Source organism: Protopterus annectens, chromosome 6.part0, assembly GCF_019279795.1.
Source record: "Protopterus annectens isolate FY-2018-M chromosome 6.part0, PAN1.0, whole genome shotgun sequence".
Taxonomy (NCBI): Eukaryota; Metazoa; Chordata; order Ceratodontiformes; family Protopteridae; genus Protopterus; species Protopterus annectens.
Window position 1 is genome coordinate 1,535,301,108 of NC_056737.1, and position 24,654 is coordinate 1,535,325,761.

The 24,654-nt window shown below is 40.6% G+C and overlaps 1 protein-coding gene across 1 annotated transcript in view; it reads left to right on the forward strand.

Annotated features, from left to right (window-relative positions):
- The window catches only part of CFAP221 (cilia and flagella associated protein 221), a 761,152-nt gene that overhangs the window by 271,216 nt on the left and 465,282 nt on the right, over positions 1-24,654 (forward strand). Inside the window, exons 4-5 of the mRNA XM_044073677.1 lie at positions 3,946-4,032; positions 4,153-4,248. Coding sequence (XP_043929612.1) covers positions 3,946-4,032; positions 4,153-4,248 — 183 coding nt within the window. The remainder of the gene's footprint in view (positions 1-3,945; positions 4,033-4,152; positions 4,249-24,654) is intronic.

Genomic DNA, 24,654 nt, shown 5'->3' on the forward strand with positions numbered 1-24,654 from the left:
TCTCCCCCTAATAATCCCTCTGCAAAATGGCAATTTTGGAAGAAAATAGCTGTAATGATCAGAGTTATAGATTACTTTTATTTCAGAAATGCATGTAGATGCTCTTATTTTGTCAGCTGCTCACGTTAACAGTACTAATATTAAAAATGTGTCCCTTCTTTGACAGGTTCCCAGCTGTATTGTGTGGCAATTTTATATTTTTGCATCACATTTTTGGTCTGTTTTTCATAAAATTGCAGTTTTCTGGCAAATTAGTGGCAAATCATTAAAGATTGAAGTTAGAAAATAATGGCTGACATCTGAGTTTCAGATTTCATGCCCTTCAGAAAATTCATACTAAGGCAAGACCTACTACTTTCTAAGTTTATAAGAGCTTCTTCTTTTTCTTCTTTCGGCTGATCCCGTTAGGGGTCGCCACAGCGGATCATCTGTTTCCATTTCTTCCTGTCCTTTGCATCTTGCTCTGTCACACCAACCACCTGCATGTCCTCTCTCACCACATCCATAAACCTTATCTTAAGCCTTCCTCTTTTCCTGTTACCTGGCAGCTTCATCCTTAGCATCTTTTTCCCAATATACTCTGCATCCCTCCTCAGCACATGTCCAAACCAATGTAATCTTGCCCCTCTGGCTTTGTCTCCAAACCTTCCAACCTGGGCTGACCCTCTAATATACTTATTCCTAATCCTGTCCACCCTCATCACACACAGTGCAAATCTTAACATCTTTAACTCTGCCACTTCCAGCTCTGACTCCTGCCTTTTTGTCAATGCGACTGTCTCCAACCCATTTAACATAGCTGGTCTCACTACCCTCTTGTAGACCTTCCCTTTCACTCTTACTGGTACTCATCTGTCACAAATCACTCCTGACACTCTTCTCCACCCACTCCATCATGCCTGTACTCTCTTCTTCACCTCTCTTCCACACTCACCATTACTCTGAACTGTTGATCCCAAGTATTTAAACGCATCCACCTTCGCCACCTCTACTCCCTGCATCCTCACCATTCCTCTATCCTCCCTCTCATTCACACACATATATTCTGTCTTAGTCCAACTGACCTTCATTCCTCTTCTCTCTAGAGCATATCTCCACCTCTCCAGGGTCTCCGCCACCTGTTCCCTACTCTCACTACAGATCACAATGTCATCTGCAAACATCATAGTCCACGGGGACTCCTCTCTGATCTCATCTGTCAACCTGTCCATCACCATTTATAAGAGCAATATTTAAAAATTGTCCTTATTTTTTGGGACTGTGTCCCACTTCTATTTATGGCTTTGTCCAGATTTCTTGCTGTGAGGTATGAGTGTCAGAACCATCACTGTCAGCCAGAGACATTTCAAATTGTGACATACTTGTTGCACCCAACTCCCCATTGTAGTTGCTCTGGATGTGTCCAAGCAAGGCAAGGAGCAGTTATGCAGTGTAAGTGTGCAGAGTATTCCCCATCCAAGGTAAACCACAAGTACGACCGTGGCTTTTCATCTGTCCTTGATTTTGCATAATGTTCTGATTTTCTGTCATATTTTTATACTGCTGATTTATGCTTCTTATTATTCAGAAAATGCATGCTGTTGCAGTGCCCTGTTGCTCTGTGTTTAAGTAGCAATGTTTTAATGACCATCAGGTAAGCTTGTCAGAGATTGTAAGATGCAAGTACGCTTTAATAAGCATACCATTAAAGAATTACCAACATTGAAAGCCTTTTCGTTGTTGCCATGCAGAGAATATTTACATAACTAGATAACATATAAGCCTTAGGTATTGAAATGCGTATGACAGTATTTGTAATAAAGTACAGGATTACAGTATTTTCAAAAGCTGATTACATTTGTTAGAGACTTGCAGTCATCTTTGCAGGCTTTACCTGTAAACTAAACAGAATGCCAATCTATCATGTGTGGTCCATAACTTGTGCAGTAATCCTTTAAGCATTTTATCTTGAGCTTGTTTCTTGTTTGCTGTTCATTTTTTACATTGATCATGTCTACCCCATGAAACAAGTAGATAGTTGTTGTCAGGCAGCAGGTCTTATTTGGATAAGAAACATTTTTACAAGTGGGGGTATCACACAGAGATTGCTACTTTCAGCATGTTACTTGGTAATTTTATAAAGCTGAATATAAATTATAATTAGAACTGCAGTGCAAGGAGAAGTGGTTTGAGTTGAGTTGCTGCTTGTTTTTTTTTTATACTTGATTCTGACTGGCATTTCAGTAATGTATTTAACAAGTAATTCATTTTTTCATGCATCACAGCCTTTGTGTTTCCATCTAGATATTAAGTAAGTTGTCATGTAGCCAATGCATTGAAATTTTTTTTCTTCTACACTTCATTTTATCTTGATTGGACTTTCGTAATGATGGTTTGGCACCCAGGGCAGCGTATTTAATTAAAGTTCCAGTTGTTGTGGTTTTGAGCATAGCTCCACCCCTTTCTAGTTGGCCACACCCCTTCCCATTGGCCCCATCCATTCAGCTGTCTCCTGCAGCCCCCCTTTAATTTGAAGTCACCAGCCCCCACTGATATATATATATATATATATATATATATATATATATATATATATATACATGTATATAGATACACACATACACACACACACACACACAAACAGACACACGGATTTACTTTAGAAGCTCAAGATACTGAAATGGTGAATTTCAGTATGTCAAGACGAAAATAACAAAAATGAAAAAAGCGAAACACAGAAATTGTCCTAGGGCAAGTAAACACTTGCGCAAAACTAATATGGACATACCAAAGCATCGGAAACCCAGCTAGGTGAGGGGCTGCACTCCCCCACATCCCCCCAACTATATACCAACTCCGGAATTACACTACAGTGGGGAAAATGGTATAGCTCCCCACGATGGGCAAGTGTTTACTTGCCATAGGACAATCTCCGTGTTTCGCAGTTTTCATTGTCGTTATTTTCATCCTGAGATACTGAAATTCGAATTTCAGTATCTCAAGCTTCCAAAGTGAATCCACACACACACACACACACACACACACACACACACACACACACACACACACACGCATGCACACACACACACACACACACACACACACACACACACACACACACACACACACACACACACACACACACGCATACCACTTACATATATACATGTACAGAGGGAGTGGTTACTGCAGCAGTGATTATTCGAACATCTATTGTACTTTCATTACCATTAATATTACAATATTGTATTTCAAAACAAACAGATTTGATATATAGAACTTTAATTCCAGTGTTTCTCATGGGTTTGAATTTATTGTACTCTGCAAATTCCTGGCATTATTGTATGAAAAAGTAACCTTGTAAATTGCTAGAGGGACCAGGTAACAAATGTTGGGAGTGAGGAAAGAGGGTGAAGGTGGCTAGGCTCTCTGAGTTAGTAACAGCTAAAGAGTGGTTGGTGAATCACTCATAGCAATGGGTCTCTTGAGTTTCTGATGTGCTACTAATGAGCAGCTGACGTACAGGGCTAGCTTATATGGATGCAAGCATTAACCCTGATGCAAGCAATGCACATAGGTACTCACAAGCTGGTGGCAGGGAGGGAGTAACTGAAGTCCACAGGCCCTACAAATTGCCCACTTCATAGCACCCAACTTTTGCTTCTCTGGGTAACATTTGGCTTAGGCAGACAGGAAATGAATGTGCTGGAGAGTTCGTGCCCTGCTTGTTGAAGCCTGCCTCTCACTCCTGGGATGAACGAATAAGCTAACTGGGTTATCAGCCATGATGATATAATGGATTATCTGCCCAGCTAATGAGCAGCCTTTTTTTTTGCCAATCAAATTTATAATATTTAGTGTATCATAATTTCCTTACTCTGCAGCAGTACTCTCTTGCTGTCACTGTATTTTTGTAGCTGTGCATATTTTACTGATTAATTGCATGAATTGTATATTTGTTTACAGAAATTGATAAATATTTCTACAGAAGTAATAAACATCCATGTACTGCCACCGCAAACAAAATACTTTCAGATCAAATATTCCAAAACAGTACGTATAAGAGTATTTTATATTTTTTCATTTGAACTATATTCTTACTTCAAATTAAATTTGTGTCTCTGTTTCTAAGTATGAATATATATCTGAAGGACTTGCTATTTAATTTGACAGCATCGACTAGTACCTGGGTTATCACTGAATATTACTGTTGAGTTCTTCCCAGATGAATGGCGGTATTACTACGACAGTATTGCCATTCACTGTAAGGTAAGCAGTAATTTTTATTTCTAAAAAAAAAAAAAAAAGGAGGTAATTATTGTAAATCCATTAACACTTATATAGAGTTTGTATCTGTTCATTGCCAAAAAAGCATAGTTAAACAATAAAGCTGTTTTCAACTTCATTTACTACATCAGTAGAATTTAATATTGTTAATAGTTTTTAAGTTTCCTGTGATGTTAAAGACTGTACTGTAAGGTACTAGTAATATCAATAAAGAATTAGCCTTTGACCAAGATCCTGTGATCAGAATTTATAATTCAGTAATATACAGTGAGAAATTAGTTGTATTTTGTTATTTAACTGTTCTTTCATTATTGCTTATATAAGAAGATGATGCTGTGATGTCCATTCTCTGGGCCAGTAATCAAGGAGCCTGAATTCTTACCACTGACACCGGTGAAGGATGTTCATTTGGAACAAAAATAGATACACACAGTATTTCCAGGTGCAGCTGTCTGCACCAAGCAAAATTTCCATTAAAAGCACACAGGGAACACACTCAGTCTGGGGTCTGGGTTTCCATCCCTCCCTCACCCCAGGCCCCCAGTAAGACTCCCCCCAGCACAGCTGTAGAGTTGAGTCCCCAGCCAAGTGTCCAAGCCAAGCCCTCCACCACTCTCCCTGTGAAACCAGAACTCTGAGTCCCTGCTCCAAGCAGCTGACACACACACTCTTTGAGATTTGATTTGCATACACACTGTCTCTCTCACACACACACACACACACACACACACACACACACACACACACACACACACACACACACACACACACACACATCTGGGAAAGGGTGGCACAGATTTACTCACTCTGCTACAATTTACCCAGACTATAAGGTAGTTACTGCCACCAGACACTCCAAAGCCAGCTACTCTAAGGCTGTTACAAGGATAACCCAATTATACAGAGTCAAATTAATACTAATACAAATGGTAGTGTTTGACCAATGCATTAACGTTTTCAGGGGCAGACACAGTGTCACCAAATAAGTATAAGTACTCTCAAAGGTTAAAACATTCTCTAAAAGAGCAGTCACATTGAAAAGTTTAAATATATTTAATAATAAAGAATAAAAGAACATGAAAATACTAAATATCTATTTACAATAAACACTAGGGTTTCATTCACAAGAAATATTAAAAATAACGCAGATGAATGGATTCACACATGTATGGAAAAACAGTACTTAACTAATCTCACTATATTTTCCTGACTGATCTAAAAATTACCATTCACTGGTTACTTGCTAAAGCAAGGCAAGATGAAGTAGGTGATCCATCTCTGTCAGGCTTCAAAAACAGACTGCTCTGAGACATTTGTCTCGTCTAATATTAAAACATTATTTCAGTGCTGGATTACAGAGTGACATCACATACATCTGGTCATTTGACTTCTGATTCCCATACAACCGGCCTTTACTAGAAACTGAACCAGAATCTCACACATATGTGTTACAGTACACACAGACATAGCTTTGCTAAGATGTGTATAGCATCTGGAAGCCAAAAATACTTTTCAACACATCCATCCTTCCAGGGTAGGAATTAGTTCACTGCTAAGGACAATACAACAGGATTCCTAGTCCTTGTTTTTACAGACATTTTGTCTCTGGCTGCAATCAGACCTGTAAGATGCAATCTTTATGGCCCACTATGTAATTTAGTTTCAGACTATTTTTCAAAGATAGCTGGACTGAGCCTAACCTCTTCTGTTCCAGTATCCTGTGTTACAATATTAATTTCAAGAGTTATAATACAGTCTGACATATAGGTGTATTTCTTTTTTTCTGTCCAGCAAGACCCACTGTTGGTACATTTTTTTAACACAACCAGCTTTACAAATACATTTTCAACACAGGCACCTGTACAAATCATTGCTGACGTATGTTACACATCCACTGCCATACTCCTGGTATAGCTGGCAACACCTCACATTGTCACCAATGCTTATAAAATATAGACCTATCTAAAGCCTTTGATGGCAATGACCACCCCTACTTCTCTTCCTCCACTCTCTGTTGGATGTCAGAATGAGCCAAAGAGAAGCTGTGTAGTTCAGTAATTTCATATCACATCATTCTTTCACATTACACCTTGGATCTTCCTCCTCCAGCACAGCCCCCATTCAAATAGATGTATCCCAAGAGTCAATTCTCTCCCCCATCCTCTTTTCCCTATTACTAAGCAGGCTTCCCTCTGATCTTCCAATATTACACATTATACTTTATGCAGACAACATTGTAAGTTACAGGTCAGGGCTTTCCATATCCATCATCTCTCTCACCTCCTTCAAACTGACCTATCAAATCTGAATAACAGGATACATCAACCCAAACTTTCACTAAACACAAAGAAAAACAAAACTATTATTTGGGGCTTCTCATATACTTTGCATACACTCATCAACCTTGTCTATCACATACTATAATAAAGAGACCATTGAAACTGTCCTAATGTATACAGATCTTTCAGTATGTGGCTAGACCCTCCCACCCCAAACTTTCAGCATCAGATACAAATCACTGAAGCTATGCTCAAAACGTCTCTTCTTGAAAAAAAAAACTGTCACACTTCTTGTCTCCTCAAGGTCAGATCACCATATATAATGGACTCCCCTTAACTGCTACCACATGAAGGAGAAATGTCTTTGTACTCCAAATGCAACAGAGCTCAAAGGCAAATATCTTCCCAAAAATAATTCTCCTAAACTTCATTTTATTTTGATTTATTAACATGGATTTCTTTTCATTCTTTGCTAACAGCTCCATTTCTATCCTCAACCATTTTATCCTCTACTCCAGACTAAAACAAATTGAGCACTCATTTCAGTGATGGTCCGTAGAATATGGAACACCATCCACAATCACACAACTGACACACTCTCCTTCCCTCCTTTCAATAAAGAACTAAAAGTTCATCTGTTTAAACAAGCAAAGTTCAAATGCTACAGCAAAGGTCATATCTCTTGATTTAAGCAACCCTCTCATGCTAACGTCCACATAAAATAACAGTATACAGGAGTAACAGGTTACATACACTCAGGATACTTTATAGTTTTCTATAACACATGAGTTCCCTGAAAATCCCTAGTATTAGACCTTGTTAAAGGCAAGCCCCCTGCACCCCTCAAATGTGGGGGTAAACTCCCCACACCCTCTAACTTATATATACCAACTCTGAAATTGCCATACCTTGGAGAAAAGGGAATATTCTGGGAAATGGCCATTTTGGACTTAATATGTGTAATTAAGTCCTTTTTTTGGCCATTCAGTTGCCATCTTTCGAGACTTTCTTCAGTGGGTCTCGACATTTCAAATGGTTACCACACCCACACACTTCTACATATATGTATATATATATATATATATATATATATATATATATATGTATATATATATATATATATATATATATGTGTGTGTGTGTGTGTGTGTTTATCTATCTATCTATATATATATATATATATATATATATATATATATATATATGTGTGTGTGTGTGTATTTATCTATCTATATATATATATATATATATATATATATATATATATATATATATATATATAGAGGCTCATAGGTGTGTACTAGGCTAATGGCCCTGGAGCCTTTACAAGTCTAGCCCATATAAGTGCCCTGGCATTGTGCTGCACGATGTTAGTACCCAGTGCCTTTATCAAGCAGAGCCACTGGAGTGGTCCCCAGGGTGAACTTTCTATTTCCCATCCACTCCATCAAGATTTCTCTTGAAGAGGGCCAGTGAGGTGCTCTGCTTGACATGCATGGGATGGGCAGTCTCTGGGTTATGAACCTGTCCCTCCAGCATGTTCTGTTGATTGTGGTAATGAGGTTGAGGTCTCTTGAGCGTGGTGGTGTTTGAGGTTTTGGGATTTCTTTAGATGTAGCATTTCTAACAGAGCTGGGTCAGACATGACTTTGTAAGTCAAGCAGAGATCGCATATATTAGACGATACGAGAAAAAGAATAGCTGGACTTTTTTGAGTCTGTCCATGTAGGACATGTGTTTAAGGCCTAGGATTCTCTTTGTGAGGTACTTTTGTGGCTTCTCCAGCTGTTATAGGTGTCTAGTGAGGTACATGCCAAATAGGGCATTATACTCTATGACTGGTCTAATGAGGGAAGAGTAGAGAGAAATGATGACCTTTTTCTTCCTGGATGCAAAACCCGTGGTAATGAGATTTGCCACATAGAAGGACTTTCTGACCACAGTGGCAATGTGGTGGTTGAAGGAGAGGTTGCTGTCAACCCGTGTCCCCAGACTTCTTATAATGCCATCCCAAAGGGGATGACAATGCATTTTTTGGCATTAAGCTTAAGGCCATGGTTTTGACACCAGTCACTGGTCTCAGTGAGGCCTTTCTGTAGGATGTCTGCATCACTTGCGGAGTTAATAATGACTCCCAGCTTGCAGTCATCTGCGAACTTGGTTAGCCAGAGTCCCTCCATGTTGGCCCAGACATCTGAGAAGTAGATGCCAAACAGGAGAGGACCCAGGACTATTCCTGTGGGACTCCTGTCATGACTAGTCGGCAATCTGACTTGGAGTCCACTACTTTCACACTGTGGGTTCTATCTGTGAGCCATTTTGCAACTCACCTAACGATATAAGGGCTGATGACTAGTTTGGTGAGTTTATCAATAATTCCTGAGTGAGGATTGGTATCAGAGACCTTGGCCAGATCGAGATAGGCTGTATGAACTGTCTTACCTTTATCCACAGCTCTGGTGACTGACTCAAAGAAGTCAACCAGGTTGAGCAGGTATGATCTACCTTTCACAAAACCAAATTGTGTGGGATCTAGAGATTGGAGAGTCCCTATTCCCTTGTTAATTAGGTCCGTGATGATGAGCTCCATAGCCTTACATTTCAGATTGGTCAGGCTAATGGAGCAATAATTTCCAGGGTCTGTAGTCACCCCTCCTTTATGGAAAGGCATGACTGTAGCAGTGCACCATTTGGTAGGGACAAAGCCTGAGGTGAGGCTGTGAGTGAACAGGGGACACAGATGTGGTGCCAGTTCACTTTCTAATTCATGTAGAACACAGCCAGGGATATTGTCGGGTCCCATGGAAGCTGTATTCTTGGCCTTGGACAATGCATCTTTAACCTGTGCTGCGGTAATGCTGTATGCCTAGCATTCTTCCGGTATTGAGAGTGGTCCTTTGGGGGGGGGAGTAAAGTTGGCAGTGAATCTGTTGGCCAGTATGTTGGCAATATCTGTTGGTTCAGTATTGGTACCATTGTGCAGTAACTCAGAGCAAATCTGGGTATTGCCATGGAGATTCTTCGTATAACTATAAAAGGCTTTGTGGTTGTTTTTAGTGTCTGCTGCAATTCTGCCTTCATAGCTGGTTTTGGAGGTTTTGATGAGGAATCTTAACTTTTTGTTGAGGGTGATAAGGGAATTTTTCCAGTCTTGGGACTTCACGTTTTTCTGCAACAGTTTCTTCCTTCTGTTGTAGAGTTTATTAATGGCAGGGGACCACCAGATTGGCTTCCTTTTTTTTGGAGGAGAGCGTCTTAGTTCTGTTTGGTATGGCTAGTTCCATGCATTTATGTAAGTGTTTGTACAGTGCATTGGTGTATGATTTAGCAGTCATCATCTATTTTCCATTGGCATGGGTGCCGTTAAGTTAGCCACCTGTTTTTAAGAGTCCAAAGTCAGCTTTGGAGAAGTTTTTCATGGTAGATACCTTTGCAGGGGGTGCGGATGAGATATGGATTTCCATGGTGATTAGTTTGTGGTCGGTTCTAACCGGGGAAGAATTGACTAATAGTGTGGAGCAATGGTTGCCCATGTTAGTAATAACCAGGTCAAGGATGTTGCTTCCTCTAGTGGGGTTAAGAATGAGCTGGTCCAGGGCATTGGAACTGATGAATTCTAGGAAGCGTTGGGCCAGTGCATTGGGGTATGAGTAGTTTTCCCAGTTGATGGAGGGGTACTTGAAGTCACCTAGTATGTGAGTGTTGGGTTGGATCTTAATAGTTGCAGGGTACTTAGGAATGTGGAGTGAGAGTCTTGGGACATAGTTGGGGACCTATAGCAGGCTACGACCTGAATCGTCATCTGACCCAATGTTAGTTGTACCTGGAGTATTTTAGATGCATTATGCTGGGCTACTAATCTGGAGGTGTGCATATCCTTTATGAATATGGAGACACCACTGCCTTTGGAGCTTCAGTCCATGTTCTGGGGCCAAAAGGTGTGGAATGAGTTATACCCAGGTAGCACAGGGGTGCTTTCTGCTGCTTTAAACCAGGTCTCTCTTACAGCATAAATGTCAATGTTCTCCATTTTGAGGAGTGCTTCGAGCGAGTGCATCTTGAGATTTAAACTTCTAGCATTGAGCAGCATGACCCTCAGACTGCATTTATTTATTTATAGCTATTATGGTGGTAATTTGGTCTTTGGAACACCACCTAAAAAAGGCACTATAGGGGTGGCAATAGCCTTAGCCAGTACCCGGAAACCCAGATGTGACAGATGCAGGCCATCTCTGACAAAGCACCGAGGTCTGTCAATCATATCATCCAAAGCAGACAGATACAGGATCATATTAGAATGACACCAGAAACTTTTGAAGTCAATCATTTTCTGTTTTTACTGCAGTATCATTCTGGGCGATGGTAGGATGCTGCTCAAGGCTCGGGTCATACCTACCTGGGCCACATAATCCGAGAGCTCCACCATGTCTCTTTTCATGTAGTCCAGGGAGGTGCGTCTCTGGTCATTCATACCCACATGGACAATGACAGAGTCATACTTGCAGTTGTTGTGGCACCTGATAGACAGCTGACTGTTACCTGCTCCTTATTCAACCTATTGAGGGGGAAATCAGTGTGCTTCACTATCGAGTCACCTATGATTATTGTATTGAGCAAGCTGTTTTGCCTTAGGGGGGTTAGATTGAGGGGCACACTGTGTAGGTGATCTATGTGTCTTGTGGTTTGTGCTGTGTTGTGGTGGTCGAGTGCGTTTCTGCCTTGGAGGTCTCTGCTGTTTGGGTAGATTGCTGTTGAGAGTCTGCGCAAAGGTGGGTGTGTGGTTTGTGTTTTTATGTGAGGGCTGTGATGGTGGGTTTTCTGGAGGGCTATGTGTTCCGTGTGGTATGGTGCAGGTGTTGACCTTCTCCTCATGACCAGCTATTCCGGTCTTGGCTGGAGAGTGCATGGCTTCCAGTTTGGAGATATAAGCACATCTCTCACAAGTCTGAGTGTTGGGAGGTAAGAGGAGAGGGTTTTCTGTGTACATGAGGCAGTTGCTACACTGCCTCAGAATGCCCAAGTTCACCAGGTTAATAAGAGAAAGTACACGAAACTGACCTTTAGACATGCCAGGAGGGATGATCATCGTTACTAAGTACTGGAGCTGTTTCCATATAGGATGTCTAGTGCTGATAGCACTTATGTGTGCTACAATAATTGCTACAAAAAGCCTGATGAAGTGCTAGGTAAATAAGCTAATTAAAGTGCAAGAGAGAAGAGATCTAGTAAGATCTTAAAGGAAAAATTGAAGAGCAGACTTTCTGGCACTGGTAATATACTTTAAATGCAGTGCAAGCTAGCAACACTTGAGTGTGTAGCAATATTAAAGCAAATACAGTTAAAATAAATGCTGTTAAATGAAAAAAAATGACAAATCAAGTGCAGAAAGCAGTATAATCAGAAAAAATCAAAATGGAGGTACTTAAAGCCTCACTTTCTCCTTTCTGTTGCTCTTGTAGTCTGCAGGATGCCAAAATAGGATCTGTGGAGCTTAAACAAGCACTAACTCATGCAAACATGGGCTTTTAAACCAGAACGTTGAAAGGGATAGAAAAACTGCCCAAACGTCCAATAAACTACAATTTCAGAGCCAGAAACCATTCCTCTTGTGGCAGATAGGCTACCTAGCATACCACTCCCACTGATAAGCTGGAAGGCTTCCTTCTAACACAGAAAGGTCTGGGGAACTCAGAAACTTACAAAACAGTCCTGGATACAGCAAATCTGAATCTGGACTACTCTTGTAACAGGAAAGGTGGAAAATAAGCTCTTTCAGGAAGGACACAAGTCTGCAGCGAGGAACACATGTATACACTAATCTGTACTGCCTTAGTCTTTGCTGCATGGATTACATCCATTGTAATGATATTACTGTTTTTTTACTATTACTATTAACTCTGCTACTAGATCTGATTTTTCTTAGACTCAGAGCTTTACTTGCAGTAGCTTATATCTGGCTTGGTCCCCCTTACATTACTGCTCAGTGATTTGAGGTGTGTTTTAAGTTTGAATTTATTGCAGTTGCAATATAGTGCTCTGTATCAAGCTATTCTCCATGTAGTCTTCTATCCAGTTACCTCACTTCTTTTCTCATACATACCCCTACCAGCATACATCAATAAAGGAAAGTTTCAGTCCCTGCCCACCAACATCTGAACAGTCTTCATGTCTAACTATGACACAGACACCTATAAGATTATACGTTAAACACTGTACATTCAAATTATTCAAAGCATCCACTTACTCATACTTAGCAGCCCACTGCCCCCCTTATTTAAAACAATATAACTACCTCTCAATCAAACGATGTACCTCTCATCACTTTGTACTAAAGCAGATCTTCTACATCTCCTGGTACTACTTCCACCCCCCCACAAACAAACAAACAAACAAACAAACAAACAAACAAACAAACAAACAAGCAAACAAACAAACAAACAAACAAACAAACAAACAAACAAGCAAACAAACAAACAAACAAAACAAACAAACTTTGTATCACCATTTACAAGCAATTACACATATGCTTCATCACAAACAACATCTATCACCCATTAAACACATCAGAATCTCTCTCTATTACTACCTCCTCACTTGATAATATCTACTTACTACCCTTCCCCAAACTCTCTTTCTCATCCTCCACCATGAAAAGAAAAACCTTCCAAGTTCCAACACTACCAAAAATTCCTATAATTTGCAACACAGGTTACAGCTCTCATTAATATGGTCCTGATTCGGAGCAGGAAAGTTTCAGCGGCACAAGTGCTAAAAGTACTGGGCTTGATGTCAGCCACGTTGATTGCAGTTCCCCTCGGCAGGATGCACATGAGAATCCTCCAGTGGCTACTCTTCGCGCAATGGTTGTTCCGACAACTTCCTCTGTCCCACCACATTTTGATCACAAATTCTTGCAAGCGGGATCTTCATTGGTGGCTAAAAGGCCAGGACCTAACGATGGGTCGTCCGTTTGTATTACCCAGTCCTATAGCCACAATATCCACGGACGCTTCCCTGATGGGGTGGGGGGACTTTTTCAGGGGAGAACAGTCCAAGGAGAGTGGTCCAAGATAGAGTACAACCTGCACATCAATGTTCTGGAGCTGAGAGCAGTGTTCCTAGCATTGCAACACTTTCATGACTCTCTACCTCTGGGAACAGTGGCAGTTCAGACGGACAATATGTCAGTGGTATGGTACATAAACAAGCAGGGTGGAACCAGATCTTATCCATTATGCAGAGAGGCCCTAAGAATTTGGCAATGGGCGGCTTCCACAGGTCACTTTCTGATAGCAACGCACATCCCGGGGTCATCCAATGTCATTGCGGACAGGCTGAGCAGAGCCATCCTGTTACCTCACGAGTGGTTCCTGAACAACCTAGTGACGGAAAGGATTTTCCGCAGATGGGGCCAGCCTTGCTGCGACCTTTTTGCATCTCCCTTGAATGCCAAATGCAGAAGCTACTTTGCCCTTCTTCCCCCTCTGGGGGGTGCCCCCAGGGATGCACTAGTGCACGATTGGCCCCCGGGTCTCCTGTATGCTTTCCCTCCTGTTCCCTTGATTCCCAAATTTCTGCAGAAAGCCAGGAACCTGGAAAGGACGATCATACTCATAGCACCATTCTGGCCTCAACAGATCTGGTTTCCCTTCCTTTTTGCCCACCTGATGGAGGAACCATGGATTCTGGACCTGGAGCCAGATCTTTTGACTCACTCGTCGGCAGTTCCTCATCCATCCCTACGATCCCTCAAATTGACAACTTGGCCGCTCCACTTCCCAACTTAGCCAGGTCGAAGTTTTTGTCTCCTTCAGTACAGCACATTCTGCTTTCTTCTCACAAACCTTCTACCAGGAAACTATACAAGAGCAAGTGGAAATGTTTTGTTTGCTGGGCGTCAACACAAGGATTAGATCCCTTTACAGCCCCGATACACAAAGTTCTAGAATTTTTATCAACGCTTTTTCACGAAGGGGCCTCTACTTCTACAATAAGGGTACAGTTAGCGGCCATATCAAACTTTCATGAACGTGAAGGGGATTCTTCAATCATGTCTCACAGGCTTTTTAAGGCTTTCATGAAAGGTACCTTCCACCTCCGACCACCAATTCGTGAACCGATCTCCCCATGGAATTTGAATTTAATGTTGTCTCAGCTTATGCTACCACCCTTTGAACCAGCGTCAACCTGTTCAATTAAATATGTGTCATGGAAAACTTTGTTTGTCATCGCCATTACCTCGGCTTGTAGAATTTCAGAGCTCCAGGCACTGTCAGTCAGACCGCCATACATGAGTTTTCACCCTGATAGAGTTTCCTTATGTACTAATCCATCTTTTCTTCTGAAGGTATGTTCAGTTCTTAACATAAATCAATCTTTTGAACTACCCACATTTTTCAAAAATCATTCAAACAAATTGGAATACATGCTACACAAGTTGGATGTGCATAGACAATTGAGATTTTATCTGGACAGGACAAAGGAATATAGAAAATCGGACCAACTGTTCGTCTCTTTCGCAGAAAATAAGAAAGGAATGGCAGTAACCAAGCGGACATTATCCAAATGGCTCTCGGACTGCATAAATTTTGTGTATTCTGCTTCAAAGCAACCACTTCCATTCAAGCCTAAGGCTCATTCTACCAGGGCCGTTTCTACGTCTTCTGCCCATGCTGCTCTTCTTCCATTGGATACTATTTGTGCAGCGGCTACGTGGGCAAAACCTCATACCTTTGTCACTCACTACAAAGTAGACAGGTCCTCCAAGGACAGAGCATCATTTGGTTCCACTGTACTCAGGAACGTTCTTCCATAAGTCACCCAGGGTAACAGAGCTAGGGACGCTACCCGTGTGTAAGAACAAACGGCGAGATCGAACAATTTCACATAAAGAAGTTATGTTCTTATCATAACCTTCCATGTGAATTGTTCATCTTGCCTTTGTTCTTACAATCCCTCCCTCCATCCCCCATCACGTTCTGGAAGAACGGGTATGACTAGCATCTGGTTGGTTTGTCTAGATGGCCTTCTCTACCTAGTCCTGAGTAAGCAGACTATTCTCTATTTGCCTACCTGGGGGTGGTTCTTATAGTATTCAGTTTCTAGTGGATATGATTGTATGAGAGTTAGACGCAGTGATGAGTACTGTTCCTTTCTGGTTTTTTGCAAACTAGATCTGAGGGATGGTAGAGGAGGATCATAGGATATAGACTGTGCCTCGAGCTTTCTTTCAGATGCAGAGCTTGTGAAGCGGCCGACTCGGAGCCAAGGATCGGCTCCGAACCGTGTGTAAGAACAAAGGCGAGATGAATAATTCACATGGAACGTTATGGTAAGAACATAATTTTTTTTTTTTGCTTTTTAACAGACTGTCACAAGACTTAACTCTACTTTTAAATGGGAGTGCACTTTTTCCTCTCAGTTTAAAAGTTGTTTAAAGTAATTAAAAATTTTTTTCTGTGGAGAAACTGTATTTATTATAGTTTTGGGGGTTGACAAGGTACTTCAAACTGCTTTTTACTGTGTCTTTGTGTGACAAAAGTGACTTTTAAAAACTTTATTTTTTCACCAGCTCTTGCTTCTTCATTTCCCTCAGAAAAGAGGAATCACTTTCCTCTTGACCATGGAACAAACTACTGGTACCAATAGCTGATCCATCTTCCAGCCACAAAAAGAGAAAGTTAAGCAAACAGCTTTTGCCCTCATAGCAGGCTTGCAATTTGCCCCTGCCACAGGTGGGTGACTGCTCTGGCCATAGCTTGCTCCTCACACCACTCCTCTTTTACTCCGGATCCCTCAGGTGTAGAACCTACAGCCACTATGGACTGTGGATTAGTCATGCTTTCTGCAGTTGCTGGAGTCCCATCAATGGACAAGCAATTCTTGTCAGTCCTGGGAGAGGGAATAGTGATTTTGGTCAGAATGGTGTGCACATCCCTGGAGAAGCTGCTGCCATTAATAATATTGCTGGTGCCATTTTTCCTGTTAAAAACAATTAACATGTATCTACTCCTCCTTGAATTTCCTTGGACAGGAGTAGTTTACTGGGTCTGGCTCAGGGTTTAATTCATAGGTTCATAGGTTCATAGGTTTATACTAGGCTATCTGCCCTAGGGCATTTATAAGCCTAGCCAGAGTGTGTGTGGCTTTCACCACCCCTTAGGATGAGAATACTATACCCATTAGTTTGTTGTGCCTCTGTCCAGCAGTGATACAGAGATGATTCCCGGGGTAAACCTACGATCTCCCATCCACTCGTCAAGATTTCTCTTGAACAGAGTCAGTGAGGGGCTCTGCCTCACATGGACTGGGATTCTGTTCCATAGTGTAGGGAGTCTCTGGATGATGAATCTGTCCCTCCAGCACGTCCTATTTATATCCGTGTTGAGGTTTAAGTCTCTTGCTCTCGTGGCTCTGGTGGATTTGGATTTTTTGAGGTGGAGCATGTCCAATAATTCCGGGTTGGACATGGCCTTGTATGTCAGGCACAGATCACCTCTGAGCAGACGGTATGCGACTGAATAGAGCTGGAGTTTCTTCAGTCGGGCATCGTATGACATATGTTTGAGCCCCTTTATCCTTTTGGTGAGGAACTTTTGGGGTCTTTCCAACTGCTGCAGGTGTCGGGTAAGGTACATTCCGAATGGGGCATTGTACTCAATCATTGGTCTGATAAGTGAAGAGTACAGGGGTACAATGACCTCTCCTGATCTGGATGTGAATCCCTTCATGATCAGATGGGCAGTGTAGAAGGTCTTCCTAACCACTTTGGCAATGTGAGTGTCAAAAGAGAGGTTAATGTCAACTTGGGTCCCCAGGTCCCTGATAACTTCTTCCGTGTTTAATGGATTACCACCTATGTGGTAATTAGGGGTTACCTTGTTTTTCCCAAAGGGTATGACTATACATTTTTTGGCATTTAGCTTAAGGCCATGGCTCTGGCACCAGTTATCCATTTCTATGAGACCTTTCTGGAGGATGTCTGTGTCTGATGGAGTGTCAATTATGGTGCCCAGTTTGCAGTCATCTGCAAATTTTGTCAGCCACAATCCCCCTATGTTTGCCTGCACTTCAGAAAAATAAATGCCGAACAAGAGGGGGCCCAGGACTGAGCCCTGTGGGACACCGCTCGTGACCGGCTTAGAGTCTGACATGGCACCAGCAACTCTAACCCTGTGTGTTCTGTCCTTGAGCCAGTTTGCAACCCATCTTGTGAGATATGGGTTTACATCTAAGCTGGAGCTTTTCTATGATGCCCGAGTGGGGTATTGTGTCAAATGCTTTTGCTAGGTCAAGGTAGGCTGTGTGAACTGCCTTACCCTCATCAATGGCCTTAGTGACTGTTTCGAAAAAGTCGACCAAGTTCAAGAGGCAGGATCTGCCCTTGATAAAGCCAAATTGGGTAGGATCCAGTGTCTGTAGGTCCCCAATGTCTTTATTTATGAGTTCCATTATGATCCTCTCCATAGCTTTGCAGACAAGGCTCGTCAAGCTTATGGGGCGGTAATTTCCAGGGTCCGTAGAAGCACCGCCTTTGTGGAGTGGGACCACAGTTGCCGTCGCCATTCTTTGGGTACATATCCTGTAGTAAGGCTAAGATTAAACAGCAGCCTTATGTGTGGGTTTAGTTCCTCATTGAGTTCGTGTAGCACACAGCCGGGGACACCGTCCGGTCCCATAGATGCTGTGTTTTTTGCTTTAGAGAGAGCAGCTCTCACCTGGGCATCTGAGATGTTTGGGAGGCTAGACTCTGGTGGGATAGATATTTCTCCTTTTGGGGAGGGAGGGGAGACATTTGCACTGAACCTGTCTGCCAGTATGTTGGCAATGTCTGTGGGATCAGTGATTTTTTTTATCATTTTGGACTAATTCTGAGCATATCTGGGAGTTTCCACCCAGGTTTCTAACATAGCTAAAGAAGGCTTTATGATTGTCTTTTGTGTCATTAGCGATTTTTCTCTCAAAGTTGGCCTTGGATGATTTTATGAGTGATCGTAGTTTTTGCTAGTATTGATCAGAGATGCCTTCCCATTTAGGGATTTTGCTCTGTCATGTAGTAGCTTTCTCCTCTTGTTGTAGAGTTTGTTTATGGCTGGAGTCCACCAGACCGGGCGCCTGCCTTTGGTGGAAAAGGTCTTGATTTTATTAGGGATTGCTTGATCCATACATTCCTGGAGGTGCTCGTAGAAGGCATTTGTAAGGGTTTCAGCAGCGTGGGTTGTGGTTTCCACTGGCTCGGGGCCTTGAAGGATACCACTCCAGTCTTAAGAAGTGTGAAGTTTGCTTTTGACAAGTTCTTCACTGTGGTCTTTTTTGCTGGGGGTGGGGGCGGGATGTGGATCTCCAGTGAGATTAATTTATGGTCTGATCTCACCAATGATGGATATACTTCTGGTGTGGAGCATTTTGTCCCCATGTTTGTGATGATCAGGTCTAGTATATTTTCTCCTCTTGTGGGAATGGTGACTAGTTGTTCCATAGCATTTGAGTTTATGAACTCAAGGAACCTTTGGGCTAGGGTGTTGGGGCTTGAGTAATGTTCCCAGTCTATGTTTGGGTAGTTGAAGTCACCCAGTATGATGGTGTTTGGAGAGACATTTATACTCTCCAGTGTCTTCAGGAAGGCTGTGTGGGTTTCCTGAGTTTGAGAAGGTGGTCTGTAGCATGTTACAAACTGTAGGGCAGTTTTACCTATGGTTAATTGCACCTGGATGGTCTCCAGGTATCAATCCTTCTTATAAAGTAGTAGTTTCTTGTTAAACAAAGTGTGATAGATTCTGAATCTGGTCAGGAAGATGAAGAGACAGATAACAAGATTTTCTCCTCAGTTATCTGATTCAGATTCAGAGGAGAGCCCACTTTCTGATTTTTCTTGTGGGGGTTGTCTTTCTCTGAGGGAATTTTGAGAATGTGGCAATGTGCCCAGTATTTTCAGTGGAAGAACATTGAGGTTTCTCAGTCCCTCAAAGTGCTATGAGCTGCTACACAAGGAATTGACAGTACCTGCACCCATTCCTCCATTTCTGTCAGCTCTGGAGGATCTGCATGTCACTGCCTGCAATTTTCCTGATAGTCTGCCTGCTGCCTCTAAAAAGACACATAAAATATATAAAGTTCCTCTGTCTTTTAAGTTTTTATACACTCATCCCAATCCTGATCCAAAAGCCGTAGCTTTAGTTAATACTGTTGCCGCTAAATATTTGGTTAATTCCACCTCTGCTCTTTCTGACAAGGATGGAAAGATAATTGACAAGTATTAGAAGCTTATTCTGACTAATTGTGAAAGTATGTAGAAAGTTTTGTCTGCAGTTGCTTCTTGCGAGGAAAAATCTGCTTTAAATAATTTAGTTTCTTCCATTTCACAGGTCACAACTCATTGTTTAATGTGCATGTATGACTCAAGTGCTACTTCTTTCAGGGCTATGGCCACTGGTACTCTACTGAGGAAGTTTACCTGGCTGCATTTTCAGAACCTTCCAGAAGATGTGAGAAAATGAGATTTTAAATTCTTTTTTGGATAGAGATTTTGTTTTTGGTTCCTCTGCCACAGAGAGTACAAAAAGTGTGGTTGGAGGGGTACATCGATAGAAGGAATCGGTAAGATTTTTCTGCCTTCCTTTTCCAAAATTTCTAAGGGATTCTGTAACTATTCATCTAATTTCAGCAACATACAAAATAAACAGTCTCACCAAAATGTGAGTGAACAAACATTTAAGAAGAAATGGCAGGAACCCATCCAAACTGAGGACAGTTCAACAAGTCAGAATGACTGTTTAAGGATCCTGGCAGCCCCTTTTCCCTTCGTAAAACTCTGACTGTCCACTTTTCCCTTTGCTAATAGATAGCTGCAGACAAATGGGTTGTGGAGATTATTCATCAAGGTTACAGATGGCAGTGGGAGGAAATCCCTTCTTTCCAGAGGGTAATTTCTCAACCACCAGATTGGACCAGATCACTCTTTTTCCACTGTCCCTCAACACATGCTGTCTCAGGGAGTGATACAACCATTTCTTCTTTCCCACATTGGGAAAGGTTTTATTAAATGATGTTTTCAGTGCCAAAAAGAAGAAATGCTTGGAGACCAGTTCTGGATCTTTCTTTCCTAAATCTGTTTGTGATACTGCCCAAGTTCAAAATGCTGTCACTTTACAATCTGTTATCTCTTCTTCCTCATTTAAGTTTCCTGGTAACACAAGATTTAAAAGATGCTTTTCATCACATCCCTATTCATCTAGATTTAGGTGTTTCTTCCCCAATATTTCTGAGAAAGTACTCTGTAGAATTTTTTAAATCTGCAAAGTCATTGCATTCCCTAAAGAAATGTTCTCAGTTGCTTCTCTCTCTTTTCCATCATGCCTCCATCATTTAATGTCTACCCAAAGGGAAAAAAAAAGAACAACTTTAACCTTCTAGTTTTCAACAATGGTATGATACTTATAACTCAGTTAAGTCCTGTGGGTTTCTGTGCCACTAATAAAACCTGCCAGAATAACACTTATCTGGCTTTACATTAGCATCACTCCAGGGATCCTCTAATGGTTTCACTAAAACAAAGAAAATGAATTTCCTACAAAAGCAGTGTATGGAATGAAGAAATAATGCATTGTATTCTGTTCTAGTATTGATAACATATAATTAGTCTGGTATCCTCTGCTGTAACTCTTTGTTGTCTAACTTCCACATCCAAATAGCGTACCAAATACATGACACAAAACCTGATGTGCAGCACAAGAGGCCATATAGATTCTATACTGACTGTATTACAATCAGAGTTGCTTTTATAACCATATGTCCTTTCTGTCCTATTATCCATATATATATATATATATATATATATATATATATATATATATATATATATATATATGTGTGTATATATATATATATATATATATATATATATGTCTTACCGAAATGATCTTGCAAACATAACAGGCCTTTATGTAAATCAATAACTTTCACAGTATTATATGGAATTTTGCTAAATTAGTGTCCCATTGAGAGACTTTTTGCCTCAGTACACTCACTAAAAACAAGCCATATATTTACAAACATTACAAGCCCTCAATGCTTAAGAAGTGTTTTTTTTTTTTGTGATTAGAGTGATTACATCTCTCTTTTAGTAAGATTGTTCCCTCTTTTATAAAAGAAAGTGTTCCATTCTATTCTTTACCTATTAGACCCATTATAGAGTACAATGCCCCTTTTGGTATGTACCTCACAAGACATCTACAACAACTGGAAAGGCTGCAGAAATACCTTACAAAGAAGATTACTGGCCTCAAACAGATACCCTACGCATACTGTCTCAAAAAAACTCTAGCTTTTCTCCATCGCATATCGGCTACTCAGAGGCGATCTCTGCTAACGTACAAAGCTATGTCAAATCCAGAGCTGTTGGACATGTTCCACTTAAAGAAATCCCAATCCCTCTGAGCTACATGCTCTACAGACCTAAACCTTGTCACCACAATAAACAGAAAATGCTGTAGGGATAGATTCCTGCCCCAGAGACTTCCCATACTCTGGAACAAACTACCTATCTATATCATACAAAGCTGCTCCGGAAAATAATTTTCGTGGGTGGCAAAAGCCATAGTACCTTTTTGGCTAGGCTTATATAGGCCCTAGGGCCAATAGCCTAGTACCCACCTATGAACCTATGAAACCTTCCCCTCTGCTACATACATTGTGAGGTTACCATCCAAGGTTTACTAATTGCCTATAATGACTTATTGACCTCCTGCATTCTAACTGACCCCATTTCCGTCATCCTTCTATACAGCGCAAGGTAGTTGTTTCCCACTGATTTTTATCTTGGCTCCTACTCTTTCAATTTCACTTTATATTGTATCATTATTTTACTCCTTTTATGATTCTAGATATTAAAGTTTTATATATAGTGAATCTGATGGATGCCAACATTTCAGCTTTTACGGACGTCCTAACAAAAATGATATGCAAGTAGTGGTTCTTTTCTGAAGATGAACGTGGAGAACAATTTATATTTCTGGGTAAATACTTCCATCAGGTTTCAAGTATGGCAGTGGGATCTGCAGTGGCCCTAGTTTTGCTATTCTGAGCACCTCTTTTTCTTTAGACTCCATAGCCAGAACATATTATATGGGATTATGTTAACAATTTGTTTTTTATTTGGCTGGGGCACCAGGGGGAAATTCACATGTTTTTAGAGTATGCTGAAAGTACAGTTAGATTTTTGAAGGTTTCTGCCCTTGCACCATACATTTTTTACACTATTTGGATGTTGAAGTTTTTAAAGACTTTCACACAGTGAATGTCAAAACTAGAGTTATCAGTAAGTATTTCTCATTCTCAGAAATAATCTTGCAGCTCCAAACCCCATGAAAATAATATGCGTTAAGGGAGCCACATCTGTTACATTCCTTAACTTTTTACCAGCTGTGACGTTTCTGCCATATGGAAGGAAGTATGCTGCTGCATATTTAGGATTTGACTAAGAAAAATGAGAGTAACAGGTGTAACTTAGGGCATATACCTCTCTGCAGTACCTTAGAACAAATTTTATTACTATTTTCATTCCAGCTTCTCTGTGATATTATAGAAAATATCACGGTCCTGATTCTTATGTCTTGATATTTTTTTTTCATTTGAGTGTCATGTTGTTACATTTAGGTATGACTAGAGCAGTAAGATCAATGCATTTATAAAACCAAGTAATGTTAATAATAGAACTTTTGTTTTTGAATAATGTAGAATTAGTCTGTAGGTGCTACCAGCAAGACAGAGCAAGTTGTTGAACCTCTTGTCCTAAGCTCATATCATTATTTATTTGATTTGGCACAAATAAGCAGTATATAACCAAAATAGATATAGTTCCATTTGCCCAGTAAATTCTAGACTGAGCCACAGTTAAGTATAGTCATAGTAGTATAGTAATTAGGATGATCCAAAAGGGTTACTGAAATAACACATGCTGCACATTTCAACCCGTTTATCAAAATCATCTGGATCCTATACCTTGCTGTCATAATTATTTAACATCTTTTGATAGCTATTACGTTTCACCTTAAGCTCTACTCCTAACCATGTAGATCTTCATAGAGCCTTCGTTATCAAATATTGCCATGTACCAAAAACCATGGGATAATGCAATAAACAGACTGTGTAATCCTAAACCTCATTTTCCCTTTAATAAGTCTAGTTCATCTTGTTAATTCTAGTGTAGTGGAACACTTTAAATGATCAGAAGTAACTGACTGAAATATTTTAATGCATTTTGAAAAAAAAACATGTTTGTTAGATTGCCTGATCAGAAGAGCATAGAGGTCTTGATAATTTGTAATTTGATAATAGAAGGTAAAGGAACTATTTTTTCAGACAAGCAGCTTCAAACATAGCGCTTTAACAATATATGAGGCATTAAGTGCCAGAGTTTTTGAGAGAAGTGGAGAGAGTAATACCAAAATAGGCCTCTTTGAAATGACATTAGTAGAAAAAAATACCAGACACTGTTAAGTTTGATATACAGACTTTTTATGGGAAAAATGTGTTTGCACAGATTTAAAATATTATCCTGGACCAAAGGAGAATTTATAAACTGTATCTAATGTTGTGAAGCAGATAAAGTAATCTAATTGTCAGCGAACTAAGATGAAGTTACAGTCTTAACAATAAGAATAGAGACATTGGTGTGAAAGAATATTTCTGACACAAAATTAAGAGTTTTGAGTATTAAAATGCAAAAAGGGGGAGAAAGAAGATAACCCTGATGTGTACAACAAGAGAGAAAATATTAACTGTGGAAGTTTTGGCCAGGGGAGCACAATTTACATTTATGGATAAAGCTGTCATAAAGGCCCAAGCATGTGAACATTTGTCAAAGAAAAGACCATTCCATGGTATTACCTTACTCTGTACCATAGATTAATAAAGCTTTGACCATGACTCAGACAGCCTGAGTTTTAATAGCAGCTTGGGTACTAAAAGAGCCTGGCAGGAGAGGTTATAAGTTCATAAGTTCATAGATAGGTTTGTAGACTATTGGCCCTAGGGCCTATATAAGCCTAGCCAAAAAGGTACACTGGCTTTCGCCACCCAAGATAATTATTGTCCTGTGCCCCTGTCGAGC